At 39.8% G+C, this 25,718-nt stretch overlaps 1 protein-coding gene across 1 annotated transcript in view; it reads left to right on the plus strand.

Moving 5' to 3' along the window:
- The window catches only part of LOC138836079 (1-phosphatidylinositol 4,5-bisphosphate phosphodiesterase epsilon-1), a gene marked incomplete at its 5' end in the record, with an annotated part of 145,969 nt that overhangs the window by 100,833 nt on the left and 19,418 nt on the right, over window positions 1–25,718 (plus strand). The window contains 12 exons of the mRNA XM_070034563.1: window positions 620–858; window positions 2,912–2,973; window positions 3,057–3,222; window positions 5,963–6,070; window positions 7,632–7,748; window positions 9,217–9,375; window positions 12,999–13,128; window positions 16,457–16,498; window positions 17,475–17,596; window positions 18,491–18,608; window positions 23,670–23,801; window positions 25,223–25,513. Coding sequence (XP_069890664.1) covers window positions 620–858; window positions 2,912–2,973; window positions 3,057–3,222; window positions 5,963–6,070; window positions 7,632–7,748; window positions 9,217–9,375; window positions 12,999–13,128; window positions 16,457–16,498; window positions 17,475–17,596; window positions 18,491–18,608; window positions 23,670–23,801; window positions 25,223–25,513 — 1,686 coding nt within the window. The remainder of the gene's footprint in view (window positions 1–619; window positions 859–2,911; window positions 2,974–3,056; window positions 3,223–5,962; window positions 6,071–7,631; window positions 7,749–9,216; window positions 9,376–12,998; window positions 13,129–16,456; window positions 16,499–17,474; window positions 17,597–18,490; window positions 18,609–23,669; window positions 23,802–25,222; window positions 25,514–25,718) is intronic.

The raw sequence follows: 25,718 nt of genomic DNA on the forward strand, positions 1-25,718 counted from the left end.
AATTCATTGTTATTGTAGAGGTGCTATACAGAGGGATTACAATTACATAGTCAGGTATGGAAAGACCTTCCATGGATAGGTAGACTCCGTATTGTGAAAATGACCATACTGTCAAAATTGACGTACAAATTCAGTGCAAAATCAAAATTCCAGTGACATTCTTTAGCAAGGTAGTAAACAAAACAATCCAAAAACTCAAATGGAACAAAAGACCTAGAATAGGTGAAGCAATTCTAGGCAAAAAAAAAAAAAAAAGTAATTTTAACAGTACTTCAATCCTTACAAAAAGAAGATTGTGGATGTATATATGTCACAAAAAATGTGAGCTTGGCTTTTAGTTCTCAATTGAATCTATAGTTAATTGACCTATAATACTGAAGATCATAGCATCAGCCTAATTCTGTTTTAGTTTCTTTTATTTATTCAGTGATTTGTCTTTTTTTCCCCTCAACTCTGTGAAGCCAGGAACATGGACTAGATTTTATGGCTTGTTTGAACAGAGTATTTTAAGAGCTTCTCCATTGCATGGACTTCATAACACTGTTATCTTTGAATTGAACTTTATTTGTGAAAGATGTTGGCTAGATAAGAGTTCATGTTCTGTGGGTAACATTTTCAGATTTGTTGACCAGAAATGTCTCGGACTTGGGATTGTTCATTAAGAGCAAGCAGCAGCTTTCAGACAACCAGAGGCAGATATCTGATGCTATTGCTGCTGCAAGTATCGTGACAAATGGCACTGGCATTGAGAGCACGTCCCTGGGCATATTTGGAGTTGGCATACTTCAACTCAATGACTTCCTGGTCAACTGCCAAGGTGAACACTGCACATATGATGAGATCCTCAGCGTCATCCAGGTCTGTGCCCGTTTTGTGTGTACACAGTGTCCTGTCTCTGTTCTAATAATCAAATAAATATTTTGTGTATATGCTCCTCCCCACCCCACCCCCATCCTTTTATTCCAAAGTCTTCACATCTTGGGCAGAAATTTGGGAGCTTTTTGTTTTTATTTTTGGAAAAAAATATACAAGTGAGCCAGGTGCCAGTGGCTCATGCCTGTAATCCTAGCTACTCAGGAGGCTGAGATCTTAGGACTATAGTTTGAGGCCAGCCCAGGTAGGAAAGTCCACAGGACTCTTTATCTCTACTAAAGTACACAAAGAGCCAGAAGTGGAGCTGTAGCTCAAGTGATAGAGTTCTAGCTTTGAGCACAAAAGCTCAGGGATAGCGCCCAAGCCCCAGGACCGACAAACACACACACATACACACACACACACACACACACACACACACACACACACACACACACACACACACATACACGTGTGCTTATTTAACATATAACTAACACAGTTCTTAGGCCATTTCTGACTCGATAACTATTGTAGGGAATCAATGTATGATTCCTTCTTGCTATTCTACAAGATGCAACAAGATCATTCTTTGGTCATTTAACAAATATTTATGAGCTCCTACTATGCTAGCCCTGTTCCAAGAGCTGAGCCTATAATATTGAATAACCTTTTCTTTCTTTCTTACAACTCATATTCTCTGGGTGGGGCAGACAATAAATATAAATAGCTTCAGGAATGGTTATAGAAGAAATTCAGCAGAGTTAAGGCAATGGAGTGATGCAAAAAGTCTTTTTTAAAAAAGAAGTCTTTTTGAGCAGAAAACTAACATATTAGATCAATAGATCTACATATATATGTATACATATGTGGGTATACATATATATGCAATACATATATTAGCAGGGCTTGAACTTAGGGCCTTAATAGCTCTCGTCTATTTTACTCATGGCCAGCACTCTACCATTTGAGCCATGTCTCCACTTCTGGCTTTTTGGTGGTTAATTGGAGATAAGAATCTCATGGATTTGTCTGCCTCATCTGGCTTTGAACCACAATCCTTAGATCTCAGATTCCTGAGTAGTTCGGATTACAACTGTGAGCCACCAGCACCTAGCATATGATTTATAGTTAAGAGGTCATTATTGGACATTGATGAAAATGAACTAAGCAACTCAAGGGCAGTGATAGGAGGGAAGGAATGAGAGGGATAGAGGGAACAGCTTACACTAAGCAAAAGGAAAGAAATGCACATATCACCCAATGTGGAAGAAATAATTTTCTTGTCAAAGCTGATAGAATTCACTAACATTATAGACCATGATAATGATAATTTGCTTCGTGAAGGTTAAAATGTGTTTGTGACTTTAAGTATCTCACAATACTATGAAATTTGTGAAATTTATGTAATCACTTATTCTCAATAAAAATTTTTTTTAAAAAAGAGGTCATTATTGCCTCATTGCAGAGTAAATTGAGATGTTGGAAGCAGAGAGACAGAAAGCCTGGTGATCCTAGCAGCCCAGATAGGAGGATGTGAAAATGTAGAACAGAAGTGACAGAAGATAGGGTGGTGACACCAGTGGGTTAGGTATTCAGAAACTGGGTTTCATCATTAATGTGCTAAAAATGTGTGAGTATTATCACCTTGCTGAGTGTTCACTGGAATATGGTTGAGTTCAGGCATGGTACTTAGCAGTCCGTGAGAACTTTCTTTTTACCTCCTGCCAATTAATGGTAGCTGCTATACTCTCACTTTTACCTAGACAAATGTATGCACCATGTTTCATATCAGTCAGCCTATTTCTCTTTTCTCATTCCTACTTTTTTCTGTTAAATAAATATGCTTAGCATAATAAACTCACATATACTAAATATTTTCTTTGGGGCTAAAAACTACATCTTGCCACTATATTACTAAATTAGTTCAAATATTTGGGTTACATGTTTCCTGATGAAAACAGAACAGCTTTTAAAAAATGATGTCGTTACTTTCTTTTTCCTTCTCTTGGTTTCCTTTACTTAAATAACACTTTTTTTAAAATAAAATTCCTTGCAGAAATTTGAACCTAGCATCAGTATGTGTCATCAAGGCTTAATGTCATTTGAAGGATTTGCAAGGTAAGTTTCAAATTATATTTTGTTCTTCACTTTAGCGTACACATTGCTCTCATGCTTTCTTAACAAAATATAAATCCATCCAGGTTTCTGATGGACAAAGACAATTTTGCCTCAAAAAATGATGAGTCCCAGGAGAACATGAAAGAATTACAGCTACCCCTCTCCTACTATTACATTGAATCTTCACATAACACGTACCTCACGGGCCATCAGCTCAAAGGAGACTCCTCAGTAGAACTCTACAGCCAGGTACTGAGATGGCCACAGACAATGTGGTTTTTATTAAACTTTATTATTCACATTACCCCAAAGTCACAAAAATCTGACTCCTCTGAAAAAATCTTATAATCTAGGAAATGTGAACGCTGGTTTCATGAGGAGCCATGCTGTGTGGGAAAGCTGGCAATATGTACAGTCGTTTTCTTTACTTCTTTTTATTTTGTTCTGTTTCCCCCTCTATCTATACTTAACCTTTATTCTAGGCAACAACCACAACAAAGTACTTGTTTGAGACTCAGAGCTTTTAGATCCTACTCTGACCTACTTCTACTAAAATTAGATTTTCCCTTGGGAAAACCGTCTAATCATTTCACTGTATGCTAAATAAATCAATATATTGCAGTGGGAAAGCATCATAGAAAAGGGAACCTTCTTAGAGGGTTAATCCCAAAATATTGTTTGTTTTGCTTTTCAATTTACTAGACAAATCAATCCATCCCTATGGCAACCAATTTAAAAAACAAAAAAGTCTGCGCAGACTGGAGGCGCGCTCCCTCCACTGTGAAATTCATGGGAATGTTCTGGGAGGCATGGGCCCTCTGCACTGGGAAAAGCACATCCTTTTGACCTAAACATCCAGCTCTCCATGATCAGCCTGTCCTTTGTCTTTTCTATTAACTGTCAACTTCCTCTTCTCTGCTGCTTATTTTCTGAAGTCCTACGAGAAGGGTTAAGCCAGAGAGAGCAAAGCTAGGCCCAGGGTATTCAAGTATGCGGTATGCATGTTGGTCCAAATTTGGGAATTGTCATTGTGTTATTTACACAGTCCCAGAAACCATGAGGTTCCTTTGTTCTACAGGTAAGTCTACAGATATTCATCATAGCATCTGGCACAATTTTTGTAGCAAAGCTTATTTAGTATGGAATATGTTTTGAACTGTTTTCTGAAGAACCTTTATTATGAAATGAAGATGTGTCGCTGGAGTAGCGATTTTCAAAATAGGAGTCTGTTTGTCAAGGGGCCTTAAGTTCTGACACCAAGAAGAGCAAGCGGCTGAGTAGGGCAAGCCTCTGTCCCACTTCTGCTAGGATACACTCTGTTACATGCTTTACATCTTAGCCTTCTATTTGCACAGAGATTTCTAAAGTCAAAAGAAGTTCAAAATCTATTTTCTATAGAAAAGAAATGATACCTATAAACATAGCTACTATAGATATTCCATATATTATATTTACCTCATACATATCAATGTACAATACATACATGTAAGTGCACAATTCTTATCTACATATTTCTACATACTTATGTTTCTTCCTCCAAAAAATATGCAAGGACTAACTGCTTAATTCCTTTTCCACTATTTGACTTTGAAGAGTTTTAAAACTCTTTAATGTGAAGCTTCCAGTGCAGATTCTCACAGCTTCTGAATAAGGTACAAGAACCTCTCAAATATATTCACAGATGTGATTAATCTAGTGAAAAGAAGTCCCTTTTACGTCACTTCCAATCATTTTCCACTCTCCTTTGGCCAGATTGAAAGTGATAATAACTCTGTTGCCCCTGCCTGGAATTTCCAGCCCTGGTTTCCTTTGTCTAGCCATATTTGGAGATATTATGGTCATGCAAGCTTTGATAAGTCCTTTCATCTTTCTATGATTGCTACTCGCTCATCTGCTTACCAATCTGGAAAGCTCACCACAGACATGAAGCAGTCTCAACCAGGTTTCAGTTGCCAGATTGTATAGCAGTCTTCAGCCCAAGGCACTCTACCTGTAGGTATACTAACTGCTAACAGAAGCTGCTGATCTTGTAATTCTCAGCCACAAACTATATTGTGTAATGCAAAGACTCCAGCAAGTATTTCATACAAGAAAATTAAGACTCATTCCACTATCTGAGTTTTGTTGCAGAAAATCTAATGGCTACTATACTCCAGTGATTAAATGCTGTCATTTAGAAATAGATCTGTGGATTCTCAAATGAGGGTTTCAGTACACTCACAGAGGTATCAACCACTTGTCTTAGATCACCTTTCGATTATATGCAAAACTGCAGTCCAAGCACCTGTGTTAGGAGCCCTGCTTCCACTGTTAGATCCAGGAGAGCAAATCAGCTCATCTGATTCATCGGCAGTGTTTCCTGGAGCAGTTTGGGGAAGAAGGTTAAAGCTTAGAGGGCAAATATGCTATGACTGGCTACTGGAGTCTGCTCTGTCTGCAGCAGAAGGGAGTTTATGGACTATTTGCCATCTCTGCTCTAGATGCCATTCTGAGATTAGACAGCCAGGTAAATCCTTGATATGTCCTTGCTTCTACTCTTTAAGTGCTATTCTTTCATAGCAATGATGCTTCCACATTGCTGATTTTGGGTCTTATAATGGTGAAGATTTTATCTTGTTTGGGTTTATATGAATATTTAATCAGCTCATTAAAAATCAGTGTTCTTAATTCCTTCGGACTGTGGCACCTGCATCTTTACTTCCCTGCTCTACCCAGATAGAGCACTTGTTCAGGATGTGCCATTTCAAATGACTAAAGATATATTTTCAAAGTAACCTTCCAACAATATCTGGCTCTTGCAAACTCTCTAATCTGTCCTCTCTTTCCCACTCCAGATTAGTTCCAATCTTTAGCTAAAATGTGGTCCTTATCCCCTATCACTCAGTGATATGGGATATATAGAGTGATATATAGAACCATGTGCTGGGTTTAGTTTGAGGCTTTATCTCTAGGTGCTCATCTGGGGTGGATTCCTTCATTGGTCACACAGGTCCTCTTGCAAGGCTGCAGGAGCATCGAGCTGGACTGCTGGGATGGAGACGATGGGATGCCCATTATTTATCATGGACACACACTGACCACCAAGATCCCCTTCAAGGTAATGCTTCAGATATGTCTTCCAACCCAGAGAGACACTACCACAAGGGGAAATTATTATGAAGAGAGATTTCACAAAGAGAAAGTATCTTTGTTGGTCATGTCAGGTAGCCTATCAAATTATACTTTAGGTTGAGGGATCTTAGGCTGGATCTGAATGCAGAAAGCCTGGAAGTGTTTGCAGCATTGATTGCATGGGATATGAACATGCTTGCTTCTCTGGGAACTGATCTAGACCTCTTAGAATCTCATTCAACCAAAGTGTAGTCATCAATACCTTATGTTTCTTAAGAGGTAAGGTTGTGTGTGAGTATGTATGTACATGCCAGTCTTAGGTCTTGAACTGAGGGCCTGGTTGCTGTACCTGAGCTTTTATGCTCAATGCTAATGTTCTACCACTAGAGCCATATTTCCAACTTCTGGATTTTTAGTGGTTATTTGGAGATAGGAGTTTCATGGACTTTCCTGCCTGGGCTGGCTTTGAACCATGATCCTCAGATCTCAGTCTCTTGTGTAGCTAGGATTACAGATGTGAGCCACTGGTATCCAGATAGGATATAATGATGTTATTGCTAATAATTTTGCATGATGTGGTGCTACAATGATATCTGTAAAGGCAGAGATTGTAAGAATAAAAGATAATTTTCCCTTGTGCCCTGTTGACCAAGACCAGTATAATCTGTTAAGAAGTGACTAAATAATAATGTCATAAAGTAATAAGAGTCACTCTACCTGGGAAGATTGATCAACTAGGAAAACTGGTTTTACTGGATTGTTATTTCAAATTTTGGGTAACTTATTAGTTTGCTTGCATAGTTATTGCTCATTCAGATGATCAGAGACTGTGTAACGTCATTTTGCTCTAAACTGGTCAAACTGGGAAGTAATATTACTATTTTTATTTTATAGCGGGAATTACTGGCTAAAATGCATCTTATCTTTAACTCATTTTTCCATGAAAAACTCTTAAAACTCTTGTACTGTACACTGATGGGAGGATGAACTGTGATTGGTTACAGACACACATAGCGTGTCATGTCTTACTGCTCCGAATTAGTTAACGTCTTCCAAGCATCTTATGCCTCATTGTAGTTGATCGTTTAGTCTTTGATGTACAGCATTCTTTCCATGTGTACCTTCAGTTTTGCATAGTGATTGCTGCTCCTTGTAGTATAGAAACAAGGCTCACTGTGGACAGCTTCATGTCTTCATACACAGCAGCCTGTTCTCTTGCTTAACTAGAAAATACATTCAGCCCTCCACATCCATGGGTCCTTCATCCACAGATTCAGCCAACTCTGATGACAAATATTTTGGGGAAGACATTGTGTCTGGACTGAACTCGAATACACATTTTTCTTCTCATAAGTTCCCTAAGCAATTGTGGACATAGCATCTACACTGAATAAGGTATTCTAAGATTTGAAAAGACACAACTCACCTCCGATCAGAGTCTTCTGACTGCAGTTATTGAGCTATTTTCTGTGTTTCTGAGTACTTTGCCTTCTGACCACCCTGGACAGATATCTATCTGACCCTAATGAGCTGTTTGGCTGTCACAGGATGTGGTCGAAGCCATCGATCGCAGTGCCTTCATCACCTCTGACCTGCCTATCATCATATCGATTGAGAACCACTGTTCATTGCCTCAGCAACGAAAAATGGCAGAAATTTTCAAGGTGAGCTCTCAACTGAGAAGTAGGATGATATCTTGGCCTTTTCTTACAGAGATCGTTGATTTTTATATGGAGCCACTATGGACTACACCGTAGCTATGAAGCACATACTGTTAGGGTCCCATACTGTTAGGGGCCTGAAAAATAGGGGTGCTCTTGGGATCTTGGGCCTCCTCTAAACTTTTCTACGGGGTGGTCCAAGCATTGCTCTCTGATCCCCTGACCCTTTCCAGAAAGCCTTGGGAGATAAGAAAAGACCAGCTCTAACTCCTCTGACAAATCAGAGATGCTAGGCTATTACCTGTTGGTAACATCAAAAGCTGAAAGTACTTCAAGGGAAGTTGCATCCTGTAATTAGCACTATCATAGGGAGTTCCACGTTAGCAATGGCCTTGGTCACTATGTTAACCGCCTTCCTTCTGCAAAGGACACAGATTTAGGAGCCAATACTCCATGAGACTTCTCTCCAAATGATAGAAGCATTTGCAGAACTGTGTCTCTCAGTGAGGAGGAAATATCTAGTATCTGAAATATCTGACCAAGGGAGATGTTGCCAACAAGACTGTAACCTTTCTTATTGCCTTGACCTCGGGTTTGATTTTTGCTCCTTTTTAAGTTAAAAAGAAATAACTATAAACCAGGTCATATCTGTAATCCTGTCTACTCAGGAGGCTGAGATCTGAGGATGGCAATTTGAAGCCAGCCCAGGCAGGAAAGTCCATGAGACTCTTTTATTAACCACTGCTGCTACTGCTACTACTACTACTACTACTACTACTATTACTACTACTACTGTTGCTGCTGATGCTGCTACTACTACTAATAGTACTACGCTAGAGGCAAAGTTGTGACTCAAATGGGTAGAGCACTAGCCTTGAGTGAAAAAGCTCAGAGATGGTGCCCAGGCCCTGAGTTTAAGTCCAAGGACTGGCATAAATAAGTAAATAAATAAACAACACTACAAATAAAAATTGCCATATTTTCTACCCTTACCCCAACTGATCATCTATGTCCACCTTCCTTCCACCTTGCAAACCAGGGCTCAAAAATCTCTGTGAGGATGATGTCTGTGGTTCTTTATCCTTTTCATCTTTTGTCTCTGTCCCCATGTCTATCCTTCTGACTTCTTGTCCTTACTGGAAACAGACTATATTCAATATGTCATGGTCTCTGACTATTTTCTCCTGTAATATCCCAGACCCCAGAACATTTTCTTAAGTCATTAGAGGAGCCCCAGCTGCAGAGTGGCCTAGATTTCTTCCTCTATTCTGAACACCTCCCTTCCTTTCAGTAGGAGACTGTGGAGAGAACATAAACAACTTCTTTCCTACTTCCTCTTCCTGGGAGTTTTTAAAAAATAATTTTAAAAACAATTCAAATGGGCTGAAATATCTAGTATACTTAGAAAATACAAATGCATTTATTATGTATTGATAAAAGACATCCATTGTTTTTCCTATATTCTTTGTAGACTGTGTTTGGAGAAAAGCTTGTGGCAAAATTCTTATTTGAGACTGATTTCTCAGATGATCCAATGCTCCCTTCACCCGACCAACTTAGGAAAAAAGTACTTCTGAAAAACAAGAAGCTGAAGGCCCATCAGACGCCAGTGGATATCTTAAAGCAGAAGGTACTCCCTTTTCCTTAGTAGGTTCTAAATACACTGTGGACTCAGAACAAAGAAATCCAGGTCACTTGGAACTTCAGATAGCCTGTTGGATAACCAGGGTTTAAAAAAAAAAATTTCCATTAAATGATGTATTTGATTTATAGCTTTCTACTTCATATACCAACAACTTTCTCTCATCCAACTCACCTAAATTTTACCCTATACTGTTCCCATAGAGACTATTTCTCTGATACTTAATTTTTTTCTGAGTGAGCTGCTATATACTCTTATCTCTGAAATGAGGGTTATCAATCCCACCATGGTTTCTGTAGAAAGAGCACTTAGGCCTCCAGTCCAATAGCAGCAACTCTGAAACCTCAGTGTATCATAGCAGCATGTGGACAACCAGTGTTTTACTCTCACCTCATTCACAGAGATCTTTGTCTAAGACCCACAAACCCACCTTGTGGGAGGCTCTCAGCCCAAGGACTTGTTCAAGTCTAGGATGCCAACTTCATCTGTCAGCTTTATCTACTCATCCCACAAATGTGGCTACCACAATGACTTGTTCTTTTAGGGATGGCACTGTTGGCATTAAAGCGTCACTTACAGTGACCAAGAGCTGCTGCATGAACCTCCATTTACACAAAGATTGCCAGATGTAGCACCAGGAGCAGAATGCCCACACCCTAAACTAGAGCAGTCTAGAGCTTAGGATTTTTCTCTGTGCCGCCACCTCCAAATCTCCTGACCCAATTCCAGTTACCAGAATTGGGTACTAGAAAGTTCAGCACAATAAGTTGGAACCTTAATCAAAGGTTATTAGTATAAATCAAAGGTTATTAGTATTAGTATAAAAAAGCCAGGTAAAATTGAGTCAACTGTCCTGTTTGATTCAGTTAAGTAGTTAATTGGGAATGACCATCAAACATTCTCAAAGCCTTCATCTGTGGGCCTCACAGGCAGGGGCTGACTTTATAAGCCTACGTGATGGTGTTGGAGGAGGAAAACACTAGGTATGACAGGGGCCAGGGCTAAGATACCAGAGTCTCCCACTGGCTATATCAGAAACTAGATATGTGATCACAAGCCCCTCAATCATTCTACACCTTCATGTCTTCATCTATAAAATGGGAATGTTATGGTAAGGGGCGTCAAAGAATTCTTCTGACATAAAAAGATCACAAAATCTCTTCTGAGGTGAATCATAAGACCCATAAGTGGTCAAAATGGCAGATGACTCTGTGAACATTTTATCATCCCACATTTTAGTTTCATGGGTTTCTTGCTATTCTGAAATATTACCTTTTTTCTTTTTTTTCTTTCTTTCTTCTTTTTTTTTTTTTTTTTTTTTTTTTTGCCAGTCCTGGGGCTTGAACTCAGGGCTTGGGTGCTATCCCTGAGCTTCTTTGTGCTCAGGGCTAGCGCTCCATGCCACTTGAGCCACGGTGCCACTTCCAGCATTTTCTGAGTAGTTTACTGGAGATAGGAATCTCACAGACTTTTCTTCCTGGGCTGGCTTCGAACTGTGATTCTTAGATCTTATCCTCCATAGTAGCTAGGATTACAGGTGTGAGCCCTTTGCTCCTGCTCATTGTAGCTTCCTTATGGGTACATATTTATAATAAAGGTAATGTAACCACATTTGAAAAAAAACACATGATTCTAAAGCCAAATACAACCTATACTACAGGAGTTCTTAACCTCAATAATGTCCACAGCTAGGACTAAAGGGATCCATGAATAGAAATAGAAATAAAGTAAATCTTTATTTTTAGTCACCATAGCTGCAATTTAGCATTTCCTTTGATTATAAATGTAGAGGACAATTCATAGTGTAGTGTTGGCAGTACCTATGTCTTTGTCACTGGTAGAAATGACAGACTTTTTCATGTTACTTCAGAGTTATTGCCAATATCTCCAAGAATTACTATACTCGTATTTTCAAAAACATTGCGTGACCTGCCATTTTATGGGTTTTTTAATGTGTTAAAGAAACTACTGGACACACTGGCACATACCTGTGTTTTTAGCTATTTAGGACGTAGAGTAGAAGGAGTTCAAGATCAGCCAGGATATCATAGCAAGACCCTGTATCACCGGAGAAAGGGACAGAGATGGAGATAGCTAGAGTTCATTGGTGGACTCCTTACCCTAGTATGAATGAAGCTTAAGGTTCAATCTCAAATACCACACACCAAAAAAGATAAAAAGCTGGGCCGGTGACTCACACCTGTAATCCTAGCTACTTAGGAGGCTGAGATCTGAGGATCGTGGTTCAATGCCAGCCCGGAAAGGAAAGTCTGTGAGACTCTTACCTCCAATAAACCACTAGAAAACCGGAAGTGGCACTGTGGCTTAAGTGGTAGAAGGCTCACCTTGAGCTGAAGAGCTGAGGGACAGTGCCCAGGCCCAGAGTTCAAGCCCCATGACCGACAAAAAATAAATAATAAAAAAGATAAAAATAGTTTAACTAGAAACAAAGAAACATATATTCTTGTAACACACATTTGTTTTTTAACCTATAGCTATATTCAACACTACTTGGTTTGTAATCATTTTATTTATGAATCTAAAACATCAATTTGAGAGGGCTGGTGACATGCCTCAAGTGGTAAAATGACAGTCTAGCAAATCAAAGCTCTGAGTCAAAAACGTATAACTGAAAGAGAAGGGACTATATTTCATCAAAATGTCAGAGGAATCCATAATACAAAAAAAGTTCATTAGCATTTAATATCTAGCCTTTTATTTAATGTCATTTTATGTAATTGCATTTTATACATCTATAAACCAGGAGATACAGTTATATATAATTATGTATGTATGTATTAAATTATATGTATGTGGGGCTGGGAAGGTGGCTCAGTGGTAGAGCGCTTGCCTTGCATGCATGAGGTCCTGGGTTCGATTCCTCAGCACCACATAAGCAAAAAGAAAAAAAGCCGGAAGTGGCGCTGTGGCTCAAGTGGTAGAGTGCTAGCCTTGAGCTGAAAAGCTGAGGGACAGCACCCAGGCCCCACAACTGGACCCAAAAATAAATAAATAAATTATATGTATGTATACATTAAATTATAACACACAAATCCTGTGTCTGTTATTCAATAAATGACTTCCCCACCCCTACAAGTTTCCCAAAAATTTCAAGTCTGTTTTATTAATCTGATTTATGGTTCAGATAAAATCTACTGTAAAACCCTTCTTTAAACCAGCAAGTATGCTTTTGGTCTCTTTGTCCGTAGGGATTCTAACATTGTTCTCAAGGTCAGAGGACTTATGATATTATTTTAAGAAGAGAAAAATATTTAGTTTCTTAGCAGAGACTTCATGTTTTAGAATTGATGGGCTGTTTCATGTCATCAGTCATTTGGGACTGATGCCGGTTTTTCAAACCACTAGAGGATTCTCTGGGCCCTGTATGTGGGCTCCTTGTGATTATTCCTAAAAGCTCCCAGATTCTTTCTGTAGGAATGTTGACATTCTCCCAAATGTTGACACTCAGATGATCTCTTCCTCTCTTAAGTGAATCCAAAGGGTAATATGCGTTGAATAGCTAAATTAAGCTTTAGGTTGCAGGTTTGAAGGTTGTAGGTGAAAGCTCAGTGGGTCCTGCGTGTGCAGTTTTCATTGTCGCTGTCTTACAGGCTCATCAGTTAGCATCCATGCAGGCACAAGCTTCTAATGGTGGGAATGTTAACCCCCCACCTGCCAATAATGAGGAGGAGGAAGATGAAGAGGACGAATATGATTATGACTATGAATCCCTTTCTGACGGTAAGAGAGACATGGCCAAGTGCTATGTACTGGGGAATTCTTGGGTGAATTTCTTTATCCTCCTTTCCCTCTCCCCTTTTCCTGCCCTCTCCCCACTGAAATAAATTTCATGAACCATAGTACAGCAATCCAGATTATGACAATGTTGTCTGAGAGTTTCTGGATCCGGTCAGTTCTGGAGGACTAAGGAAGGAAGGGCATTCTGTTAACCATCGCAGCCACAACCCCAGGAGAAGAGGACATTCCTCAGATGGGCTTCTAGAGGAAGAGATGAAATGATAGCAGGGAAACCCTGTTTACACTTTTTCTGTTTCTGATGTGGCTGAGGTTCTTGGCAGGAATAAACTATGGCTAAATCCTTTCTCCTGCACCGCCTGCAGGGGGCAGCATCACCGCTCTGTGCTCTGTTGCTCACTGTTAGGCCCTCCCTTGCTCTTTCCTCTGAAGTTCTCAGATTACTAACCAGCAAGACATTTTCTCCTGGCCACACCACAAACAGAAAATACATGAGTGGTGGCTAGATACAGTTTAAAAAACAAAAACAAATGAATGATGTTAACCTCAAATGACTAATTCTTATACGAGAATTATTTAGACTAAATTAGCGTCATGTGCTAGAGATTGTTTGGGACACAAAGTCTCTTTAAAAGCCCAGGCTACCCTTGAACTCACAATCTGGATCCTTCTGTGTCTACTTTTTACATGCACATTATGTTGTTTTTATGGAGACTAATCATTGTGCTAAATATTCAGATATCCCAAGAATATCAACCATTTACCACTGGCATTAAGACAGTTTGAGCATGGTGGCTCACACTTATAATACCAGCTACTTAAGAAGATGCTAGTTTGAAGCTAGATTGGGGGGGAGGGGGCGGAAGACTTAGCAAGGCTACTCCAAAGAACAAACAAACCATGGACTGGAGGCCTGGCTCAAGTGGTAGAGTGTCAGCTATGCATGGTGGTGTGTGCCTGTAATTCTATCTATGCCAGAGACATAGATAGGAGGACTCGGTCTGAAGCTAGTCTAGCAAAAGCATTATAAGACCCTATCTGAAAAATTATTAAAGCAAAATGGACTGAGGACATAGTTCAAGTTGTAGGGCACCAGCCTCACACACCAAGGCCCTGACTTCAAACCTTAGCACTGCCAGCACACACACACACACACACACACCTGAACTACCTAGTTCTAAATATCTGTCTCTCACACTTAGGCTGTTTCCAATCATGTTTCAATTTAGTGATTCTCCATCACTGGTGACAGTTCGGTCTCTTTCTGCCTCCAAATATAATACTGGGCAATGTCCACTATTTGTCTTTCCTAGTAGTTGACTATTTTATACCATTAATTAAAAGCCCAATTATTTTTCTGTAACTCTTACGAGATCATAAGATTTGGAAGGAGTTAAAACCATTTATTTACAGCCATTCCTGAACAGTCATGAGAATGTGGACATTTTTATACTGACTTATTCTTTGCCCCTGGGCTTCTGCTACAGTTGTGTGGATGTCCCAGAGAACAAAATTAATTCAGATATGCAATGAAAACCACACTTCAGACACTGACCCCTCCGGGATGTTATCTGTCCCTGTAAGGAGTTAATCCACTGGAAAATAGACTTACTGCCAGTCATAAATTACTCTTGTGCTTTTTAAAGTACTTTTGAGAACGGGAAAAGAAGCTTTTTAAATTTACAGATATTTTTGATTTGCTGCTGACAAAAATAAACAGGTGAAGAAAATACCTTTCAATTGGGAGAATAAAATTTAATCCCCCCCCCCACACTAGATTTCTAAGATGATTGCAGGTTTATTTTTTAAGTCCATGTGTATTGGGTTGGAGTATCAGTGGAAAATGAGATCCCACTAGGCTCTGTTCCAATGGTCTGTGAGATGTAAGGCAATGTCTTTTCATGACTGTTAGCCTGAACTCCCTCTGATATGTCATAAAAAGATTATATATATCAAGTGTTTGGTGATATTCTATTTCCACTTCCTGCATCTCTGATCTATGACAGCTAAATTCCACTATTTCCTATTGTTATTGAAAGATCCCTCTGACTGACTGATTTCCACACACCTGGTGGGAAGCTTGTCCTATGAAGGCTTCCGTAGGTGACTATAAATGCCATATCAAGCATACCACTTTCAGTGGTAGTTTTGGTGCCTGTCTCACCTCTCTGCTTTCCCCTACCATCTCCTCTTTCTCCAGCTGAGGTGAAAAGAAAATAGAATCCTGCCTGCTGTGGGGAGTACATAAAGGTTTCTAAGCCTCTTGTAATGAGGGGTCCCTTTGAGAATCAGATAGAAGCTCCCAATTGCCTCCCAGGAATAAATGTAGTCTTAAAATTCTACATAGAATGACAGACGTTCCACTAGCCTCTTGAAGTGCCCAGGAGAATCCCAGGTTAAGAATCCATCTCTAACACCAGGGTGCTCAGATTAGCTATGAGCCAGTTTTAGTCTTCATTCACTATTACCCCAGCAGTGAATGAAGGAGTTAATCTAAAAAGCCCCGGGGCTATAACAGTGAGATGATGCCTAGCTCCAGAATTATTTCAAGAGAACTTTAAACAAGGATGATACTTTTTAAGAATTGGTACTCTGCCTTTTGGTTAATATATTTTTATGGAATGTTTCACTGAGCTTAATGAAATAAAACTACCTTTGTTATTTTCTTTGGCTAGTTTACACTGAGACCCAAGTTTGACTTTACAACTTAATGTGCATATATCTTATGTCCATGATTGCATGATTCTAACAAATTGGTTCGTTTCTGTTAACCTGAATTTAAGTTATTAAAGTATTTCAACTTTCTGTGACTGGAAATCCTGAATAACATGAATGTGGCAAACATGAATAGCACGAACAATGTTTGCATTTCCCTTATTGCTAGTCCTTGAGTCCTGTAATACTCAAAATATTAAAACTACAGAATGCTTTAGTTAGTTAGTTAGTTTTGTCTGCCGTGGAGCTTGAACTTGGAGCCTGGGCGCTGTCCCTGAGGTATTTTTGCTCAAGGCTAGCGCTCTACCACTTTCAGCCACAACGCCATCAGAAGGTGGTTAATTGGAAATGAGAAACTCACTTTCCTGCCTGAGCTGGCTTTGAACTGAGATCCTCAGATCTTAGTCTCCTGAGTAGCTATGATTATAGGCGTGAGCCACCAGTGCCCAGCTTAATCTACAGACTGCTTCTTACTCTGTTTATCTTGTAATTGGAACCACTGTTATATATACTTTACTTCATGACTCAGTTTTAATTGATCTCACTTTTGTCTTAATTCCCCTTACTTGTCCACCCTACTGATTCTGTTTTTCTGTAGCAGATATCCCTACTGCTTCCCCTGCTTCTAACGGTCAGGAAGGTAAACACCATTTGAACTGAGCATTTTTAGCTGCATGGATGTCCGTATTCTGTTTCCAGTTTCTCGGTCTGATTAGCATGAAGTTGCAACACTTCCGTGACTATAAATGGAGTAAAATGATTGAGTCTGTTTACCTCTTGCCCACCTTGCATGGCCCTCACTTACTACCAGAATATTTTGGTCTTAGCATTTGGGGTCTCAAGAAATAATAAATCTTGAGTGAGAAATTAGTTGTCTTATTTTCCATTTTAAAAAAGTATAAGCATCTTATGTCTTTTACACTTTCACAATCATTTGAAACTAAAGTGCTAAAAAAGAAAAAAGCCAAGTCTAAGATTATCTGTCATACTTAGGCGTATTTAATACTTTTAGAGTCTTATTCTTAACATTATCACTTAATATTAGTAACAATCATGAAAATTTTCCAATTAGTCATAATTGTGAAATAATTTGTAAATAATAATTACAATTCCCACACACACTCAAACTAGTTTTGACATTTCTCGATACTAAGGAAGCAAACAGTCTCATTGCAAAATGGGGCCAATTAAATCATGTGAATACCATCTACAAGGGCCTTGACTTTTAAATCCTTCCCAGTTGTGTGTGTCATCAACTTCTTGACACAGGGTGGCACCCATAATGTTTGCAAAGTTTCAATACTTTGTATGAAAATGAGCCTTCGTATTTAGAGTACGTCTATATAGCAGTAAAACTATTGGTAAATGAGTCTATGAAAATGAAGTTAAATACATCAGCCCTAAATTTAAAATGATGCTGCTAGCCATCATTTTGGAACCATGTAGCTGGAGCCTCACTTTTACAGATTAGTATGAGTATCTGGATGTTGTCACAATTTTATATATATATATATATATATATATATATATATATATATATATATATATATATATATATATTCCTTAAAGAAAGCATCTGGTTCTTTTTCACCAAAGCCTGCTAACTCATTTTTCAGACAACATTCTGGAAGACAGACCTGAAAATAAATCATGTACTGACAAGCTTCAGTTTGAGTACAATGAAGAAATCCCCAAGAGGATAAAGAAAGCAGATAACTCTGCTTACAACAAAGGGAAGGTGAGTGAACAACTCATTCCACCCTTGGACCATGCTTACCACCCCTGAACCATGGTACTCTTGTCCCATTCAGGTGGGATTCCATTTCCACTCCAGCCCTGCCCTTTACCTTCTCCCTTACTGTTCCCTAAACATCAGGGAGACTACCACCTGCCACTTGTGATAGTATTGCCTCATCCAACCAGTGCCTTCTAAAGATGTGTATATGGCTGCCACTGAATGGCACAAGAGGTGGTTGGGTGATGGAGATTTATTTATACACAAAGGCAGAACAATGATCACACACAGTATACTACCAGATAATCAAGGACATACAATTAGGGACGGTGATGTTTGAGAAGGAAGATTTGGCTAAGCTGTTCTCTTGGCCTGGATGCCAAGAGAACAGCTTGGTTGTTTGGGGAATTATAAGACATCTTAAAGGCCTTTGGGATGACCTAGAAGGTTAAGTGGGTTCAGATTGTGTGTTAACAGAATACCACTGAGAAAACACAGATAAATTAGCTGCCAGACCTGCCCTCAAATGCCTCACAGCATATAGAAACTGAGAAAGTCTACAGACACGTTTGAAGTAACAATGGTGAAGGATAGTGGATGGAATGGGTCAAAAACTTGAGCCATCACAGATATATAGTCAGTCCTCTAGTAATTCAACAAATGTGCATGGATTTATTTGCATAGAATATAAATATAGTGTGTTTGCCTGGAGGGATGGTATGGATGAATTAGACTCATTCTTTGCCCTCAGAAAGCTTTACCTCCACATGCTAAGATATGAATGTGGATAAATACTGAGCAAGTATACACACAGGGAAGTAAAAGTAGGGAGATTTGGTGATTCAGAAAGTGGGTGACATATACTTTCCTATAAAAAGTATGGTTTCCCCTTGATAGGTTTATGACATGGAACTCGGAGAAGAATTTTATCTTCCTCAAAATAAAAAGGAAAGCAGACAGATTGCACCAGAGCTTTCTGACCTTGTCATCTATTGCCAAGCTGTGAAATTTCCAGGTAAGAATATCAGTATTATCTAATACCACTTAAAGAGGCAAGGGGAATGAAAGAATACTAATTATCTAATTAGATCTATGAACACTCCAAAGTAATTAAAATGTGTGGCTGAAATCATGCTTATTATACCTTTTAAATACTTGTAACAGTTTGCTTTGAAGCATATGAGAAAAACAATGCCATAAAATGTTTTCTTTCAGACCATATATTGTCTTTTCATAATAAATAATTACAAAGATAATATTTCTAACAATTTAAATATATTAAGCACTTAAGTATCAGGATTATTTGTATTGTGCTGTGTATTTTACATTGATCATATCTTCAACTATTCATAAGAATTCTATGAGCTTGAGTTTTTCTTTTTAAGAAGGTGAGGAGTACTAGGGTTTAAACTCAGGGCCTCTAGCTCTCTAGGCTAGTGTTCTACCACGTGAGCCACATCTCCCAGCCACAGTTTTTTGGTTATTTGGGAGATGAGTCTAGCAAATTTCTCTGTCCCAGCTGGCCTCAAATTGAGTTCCTCAGATCTCAGCCTCCTGCATAACTAGAACAACAGGTATGAGCCACTTTTCTCCTGGCTTTTAACTGTTTTTAAAGTTTTAGCAGTTAAGCTTTTAGCTGCTACCACTAGTCTTCAAGAGGAGATCATCAAGTCCTCTTGAAGAGGATATAAGTAAGTAGCAAGTGAAGATGACTTTATGTGGCATAAGTACATAATGATCATACTTACACTGGCTGGAACTTTTTTTTTAAGTAGGTCATCGGGCTTAAACTTAGGGCCTGGGCACTGTCCTCAAGATTTTTCATTCAAGACTAGTGCTCTACCACTTTGAGCCACAGCTCCACTATTGGTTTTCTGGTGGTTATTTGGAAATAAGAGTCTCATGGACTTTCCTTCCTGGGCTGTTGAACCATGATCCTCAGACCTCAGCCTCCTGAGTAGCTAGGATTAATAGGTGTGAGCCACCAGCGCCCCGATGGAACTTCCTTTTTACAATAGAGGAGGATCCACCTGTAAGAGTGCACTAGCATCATAGCTGGCATGAAATCAGCAGTGAGAGTCACACTGTTCCAAAGTCTCAATTGCTACATCTTTTATTTTATACAGTGACACTACTCACATCCAACCAGCTTCATGGTGCCCCAGGAAAGCCTCAGGCACAGAGTTCATGAGGAGCACAAATTCCCATGGATACTTGACGTCAGTGTGCAAGATAAAAGTTTCTGTACCAGCAGAGAACTGTGGCTGGGTCAGGAGATCATTTGGCTGAGCTTCTGACTTGAGACATAAGCTAAGCATGATTGTTTAGCTCATTAAAAGAAAACTGTTTATTTAAAAAAGTGTTTATTAGCACATATTTTTATAGGTGTATAGTATTTCCTTCTTTTTTTTTATAGTAGTGCTGGGGAACCAAACACAGCATACATATGATAGCCAAGTGCAGTACCACTGAGTTATAGCCATAGTTCTATACAATTTTGTATTTTTAAGTAATTGAAGTTTTTTTTCTTTTTTCTTTTTTTTGGGGTCCGGCCGTGGGGCCTGAACTCTGGGCCTGGGCGCTGTCCCTCAGCTCTTCAGCTCAAGGCTAGCGCTCTACCACTTGAGCCCAGCACCACTTCCGGCTTTTTTTTTCTTTTTGCTTATGTGGTGCTGAGGAATCGAACCCAGGGCCTCAGGCATGCAAGGCAAGCGCTCTACCACTGAGCCACCTTCCCAGCCCCGAAGTTTTTTTTTTTTCTTTCTCCAGTTTTATTTGCTTTAACAGAATAACAAAACCATGTAGCTATAAGATCTTTTAAATGGCGTTGTTCTTATAATTTGCGTTTTTTTTATTGTTGCCTTGTTTTTGTAGTAGTCAGGGTTTGAACCGAAGACTGTGTGCTTGCTGAGCAAGTGCTTGACCACTTAAGACATACCCAGCCCTTTTATTTTGTGTTTGAGATCGAGACCCACTAACTTGAACTAGTGATCCTCCTAGCTCTACTTCTTTTGTAGCTAGTACTACAGGCTGTTCCACCTCACGAGGATTATGATTTGTTTTGCCTGTTGATTTTAGGCTTAGTAAATTACATGCTCAATTTTGGTGTTTCTTGCCTTTCACCATCCTGAGTCCTTCCTGGGAGCCATGTGCAAAGCCGTCTTCAAAAGAGAGAGGCTCCAAAGACCATGTGGTCCCAGGCCCATAGAAGCCAAATGCCTTTCCCACAGTCATAGACTGTTTCCTGGCAAAGCCACACGCGGGTGTCTCAATTCCCAGGCTATGTTCCTTTTAAAATGTTTTATTAGCATATATTAATTATGGGAAGGGTTTCAATATGACATTTTTACCACTCTATCTTGTCTTTCTTAAGTCAAGTAAGTGGCTAAAGGCTTTTTCTTATGTTTATATCTATTATCTCATAGTGTTTGATTCTTGGTTACATTTAGCAGTTCTATCTACCCACTTTTTTTCCTCCTTCTAACTGAAAAAAGAAGGAAGACATGTTGTTGTTTTGGGGGGGAGGGTGTGTGTGTGTGTGTGTGTGTGTGTGTGTGTGTGTGTGTGTGTGTGTGTGTGTGTGTGTGTGTGTGTGTGTGTGTGTGTGTGTGTGTGTGTGTGTGTGTGTGTGTGTGTGTGTGTGTGTGTGTGTGTGTGTGTGTGTGTGCTCATGGGCATGCACACGTGCTGCTCCTAGGGCTTAATCTCAGGGCCTGTGCACTGTCCTTGAGCTTCTTTTGCTCAAGGCCTGTTCTACCACTTGAATCACAGTTCCACTTCTGGCATTTTGCTTACTAATTGGAGATAAGAGACTTGTGGACTTTCCTTTTTGGACTGGCTTTGAACTGTGATCCTCAGATCTCAACCTCCTGAGTGGCTAGGATTACAGGCATGAGCCACTGCTGCCTGGCTAGAGCATAGTATTTTAATCATACAATTTTACCTACTTAGTTTCTGGATGCTCTACATACACCATGGCCTTTTCTGTTGCAGACCTTTGCTCAGATGGAGCACATTCAACCTGACCCATCCTTCCTTCTCCCATTTGCCACTGTCTAGATTCCAAAGCCAAGGGCCTTTGTGAAGTATCTAAGATCCTTCAACCCCCTCATGGTGTCTCCTTTCAGTGAGCTCTTTGCATCCATACTTAGGTAATTAGACCTGCACTTAGGTACCTCCTATGTCTTTATTTCCCAGTTAGGAGTACAGCCATCCTGAGTATTGGTGGTTCACACCTGTAATCCTAGCTGCTCAGGTGGTTGAGATCCAGAGGGTTGCAGTTCAAAGCTAGCCCAGGCAGAAAAATCCATAAGACTCCACCTCCCAAATAACCAGCAAAAGGCTGGGATGGAGGCATGGCTCAAGTGGTAGAGCACTATCTGAGTGAGTAAGCAGAGTGTGCAAAGCCTTGAGTTCAAACCCCATTGCTAGCAGGGGAGAGGGGAGAGGGTGTTAATTGCAACCAGTATCCCCAGCACTACAGAAAAAATAAATTAAAGCATATAACCAAGAGAAATATATTAGTGACAAGATCATTGGTCAGAATCCAGAGCTATTGTCTGTCTCTGACTTTGACCAAAGCAAATTTGCCTCGTGAGACAGTTTTTTCACTCTATACTTTTTCATTGTATACTTTAAAACACTGTTCTGTCCTGTTTCTTCTGTGAGGTTCTTGGAAGGTATATTTTCATTTCAAAAAGACCTAAGACTGCTGCACCTTAGTGGTACAAAATTACAGAGGATGGGAGTGATTTGGAGACAACTCTGGCCTCCCTGCAGCTTTGAACTCACTCTTCTTTTTTTTTTCTTTTTTTTTTTTGGGTCCGGTTGTGGGGCCTGAACTCTGGGCCTGGGCCCTGTCCCTCAGCTCTTCAGCTCAAGGCTAGCGCTCTACCACTTGAGCCACAGCGCCACTTCCGGCTTTTTTCTTTTTGCTTATATGGTGCTGAGGAATCGAACCCAGGGCCTCAGGCTTGCAAGGCAAGTGCTCTACCACTGAGCCACCTTCCCAGCCCTGAACTCACTCTTCTTACAGTGCAGCCAGGTCCATGTGGTATGCATTCATTTCCTCATCCAGCAAAGACATACTGAGTTCCTGCTGTGCACCAGGCACTGGGCCAGGCAGGAAGGATCCAGGGAGTGGTTGGAACAGGAATGAGAAAGAAAAGCCATCAAATTTCATTGTTATAATATATTTCCCATTGAATCCTCAGATGAATCTTAAGAATGAGTTCTTACATTCACAGCCATTTTGTAAATAAGGGATCTGATGAGTAGAGAAGATGGGGGCTCAGCCAAGGCTTATATCGGAGAATTGAGTTTGGGCTTGTAATCATTCTTTCTCTCTTCAAGAGAGAGTAATTAGCCTCTAGTAATTTAATATTGATTTTAGCACTTTCTTTTTATGCCATTAAAAAAAAAATCTTTCAGAGTTGGGCATGGTGACTAATGCTTGTAATGCCAGCACTGAATGGAGGCAGGAGAGTATTAGTTCAAGGACAGCCAGTCACTCCTAGCTCAAACCTGGAATCCTACTCAAGAAGACTGAGATCTGAGGATTGTAGTTTCAAACCAGCTGGGGCAAGAAAGCCTGTGAGGCATTATCTCCAGTTAACCAGCAAAAGCTAGGAGTGGAGCTGTGGCCTAAGTGTTAGAGCACTAGCCTTGAACAAAAAGCTAAGGGACAGTGCTGAGATCCTGAGTTCAAACCCCACAACTGGCACAAAAAATGAAAAAGAAAAAGAAAAGTTCAAGGCCAGTCCAGGCTGCATCTTAATTAACCTCCCCAGACAAAAGGCCTTTAGGTTCAACTCCGATGTGTCATGCGTGTGATAGTTTGTGATTCTTCCATAATAAGCATATAATTCTTATTGCATTTGTCTGCAGGGATTAAAAAAACCTGATAAAATAATTGTCTATAATACTATTATTCATGGTGCTACAAATGCTTGTAGGTCTTCTGTGCTGAGTTCCAATGGAGTCGTAGGACTTCAAATAAACATTAAACAAGGATGGAAAATGTTGAGTTCCCTTGCCTGTAGTTTTTGGCTTATTTATTTTCATTTTATGGGAACAGGCTTGTCAACTTTAAATTCATCTGGCTCTAGCAGAGGAAAAGAAAGGAAAAGCAGGAAGTCCATTTTTGGCAACAATCCTGGCAGAATGAGCCCAGGGGAGGCGACATCATTTAACAAAACATCTGGAAAAAGTAAAGTCACCTTCTTCCAACAGCTTTGCCTGATCCTGCATGCTGGATGGTTCACATATTTCTCTGTCTATGCACTTCCCTTTCATTTGAAAATTCATTTTCGTGTGCTTGTATGAATGTTCACATCGTCTAAGGGTTGCACCGAAGTTTTACATTGCTAATCTATTCTTTTAACTCACTAAGGACAGCATTTCGCTGAGGACATTCTACTGTCCTTTAACTCAGAAGTAGAAGTTGGAGGCACCTTGGAACATTCTAGTGGTTCTTGGAACTATGTACTTTATCCAGAAGATATATTATTTCTAATTACTTTTGATTGTGAAAGTAATAAATTCTCCTAGTTAAAAGCTCTAGCAATACAGAAGATTATTAAAATGCCTTTCTACTCACAGTATCCTGGTGCTCCTCTCCAGAGGTAACTACTAGGAAGTTTATTGTGTTCTCAAGAAAAATAAAATCATTTTTAAGATAATCCAACTGGGATATAACTGAACATACTTATAAAACTTTTATACTTGGCTGTAAAATTTCCCATAACATATGTCTGTCTTTTTCTGTGACCTGTGTTATATTCCATTGTGTTGCTTTGCTATCATTTATTTAACCTTAAAATCATTGATACATAGAGACTGTTCTCTAGTTTTGTTTTCCTTGGGTCTTATATCCTTGTCCATGTATTGTTGTATATTTGGGCAAATACACACACATGACAAATAACTTTACATTGGAGATCCTATTCTTATTTTATTTTTGGTGCTGGAAATAGAACCTAGGGCTAAACATGGGCTTTCCCACTGAGCTCCATCCCAGCCTGCCACTATCATTTTAAAACTCAGTAGCTAGCCAGGCACCTGTGGCTCATGCCTGTAATCTTTACTACTCAGGAGCCTGAGATCTGAGGATTGAGGTTTGAAACCAGCCTGGGCAGGGAAGTTAGTAAGACTCTTATCTCCAATAAACCACCAAAAAGCTGGAAGTAGAGCTGTGCCTCAAGTGGTAGAGGGCTAGACAAAACTCAGGGACAGCTTATAGGCTGAGTTCAAGCCCCAGGACCTGCATGCATGCGAGTGTGTGTGTGCACGCACACACACACACACACACACACACACACACACACACACACACACACACACAAATCTTAATAGCCACCATTTTGTTTCAAATAGGTGACCTAAGAACTTGTCACAAGTAAAATTCAAAGACATATTCTGACATATTCATGTCTTCTTGCTGTTTATGGGGTTGTCATTCTGGCTTGTCTTTCTTTAAATATATATGTAATATATAATATGTGTATGTATATGTGTATATATAATATATATAAATATACACAGAGAGAGAGAGGAGAGAAAGAGAGAGAGAGGAGAGAGAGAGAGAGAAAGAGAGATACTAATCTGAGGCTAATCTTTTGGGGGGTTTAGGTTCCCTTGAAGGAGTTCGACAGACCTGGGAGGAATCTTCTTCCCCTCTCAATCCAACAACATCCCTCAGCGCTATCATTAGGACGCCCAAATGCTATCATATCTCATCACTGAATGAAAATGCCGCCAAACGTCTGTGTCGCAGGTATTCTCAGAAACTGATCCAGCATACTGCCTGTCAGCTGCTGAGGACTTACCCAGCCGCCACCCGCATCGACTCCTCCAACCCCAACCCACTCATGTTCTGGCTCCACGGGATCCAGCTTGTGGCGCTCAACTATCAAACTGATGGTAATCTCACCTCTGCATCACACTGTTCAGTAAATGTGCTTTCAAGAACGTCCATTTGAGGGCCACAAAGGAGCCATAGGAGCTCATGTATGTGCCCGGTTAAAGGCACAGAGGGTGTAAAAGAGAAGTCAGTGGTGCCCCTGATGGTTCCAAGGACATAAAAACATTCAAAGAGGGTGATGAGCCTTTTTCAAACCACTTTGTA

This window comes from Dipodomys merriami, unplaced genomic scaffold (genome assembly GCF_024711535.1).
Source record: "Dipodomys merriami isolate MVZ:Mamm:240054 unplaced genomic scaffold, mDipMer1.0.p SCAF_249, whole genome shotgun sequence".
Taxonomy (NCBI): Eukaryota; Metazoa; Chordata; class Mammalia; order Rodentia; family Heteromyidae; genus Dipodomys; species Dipodomys merriami.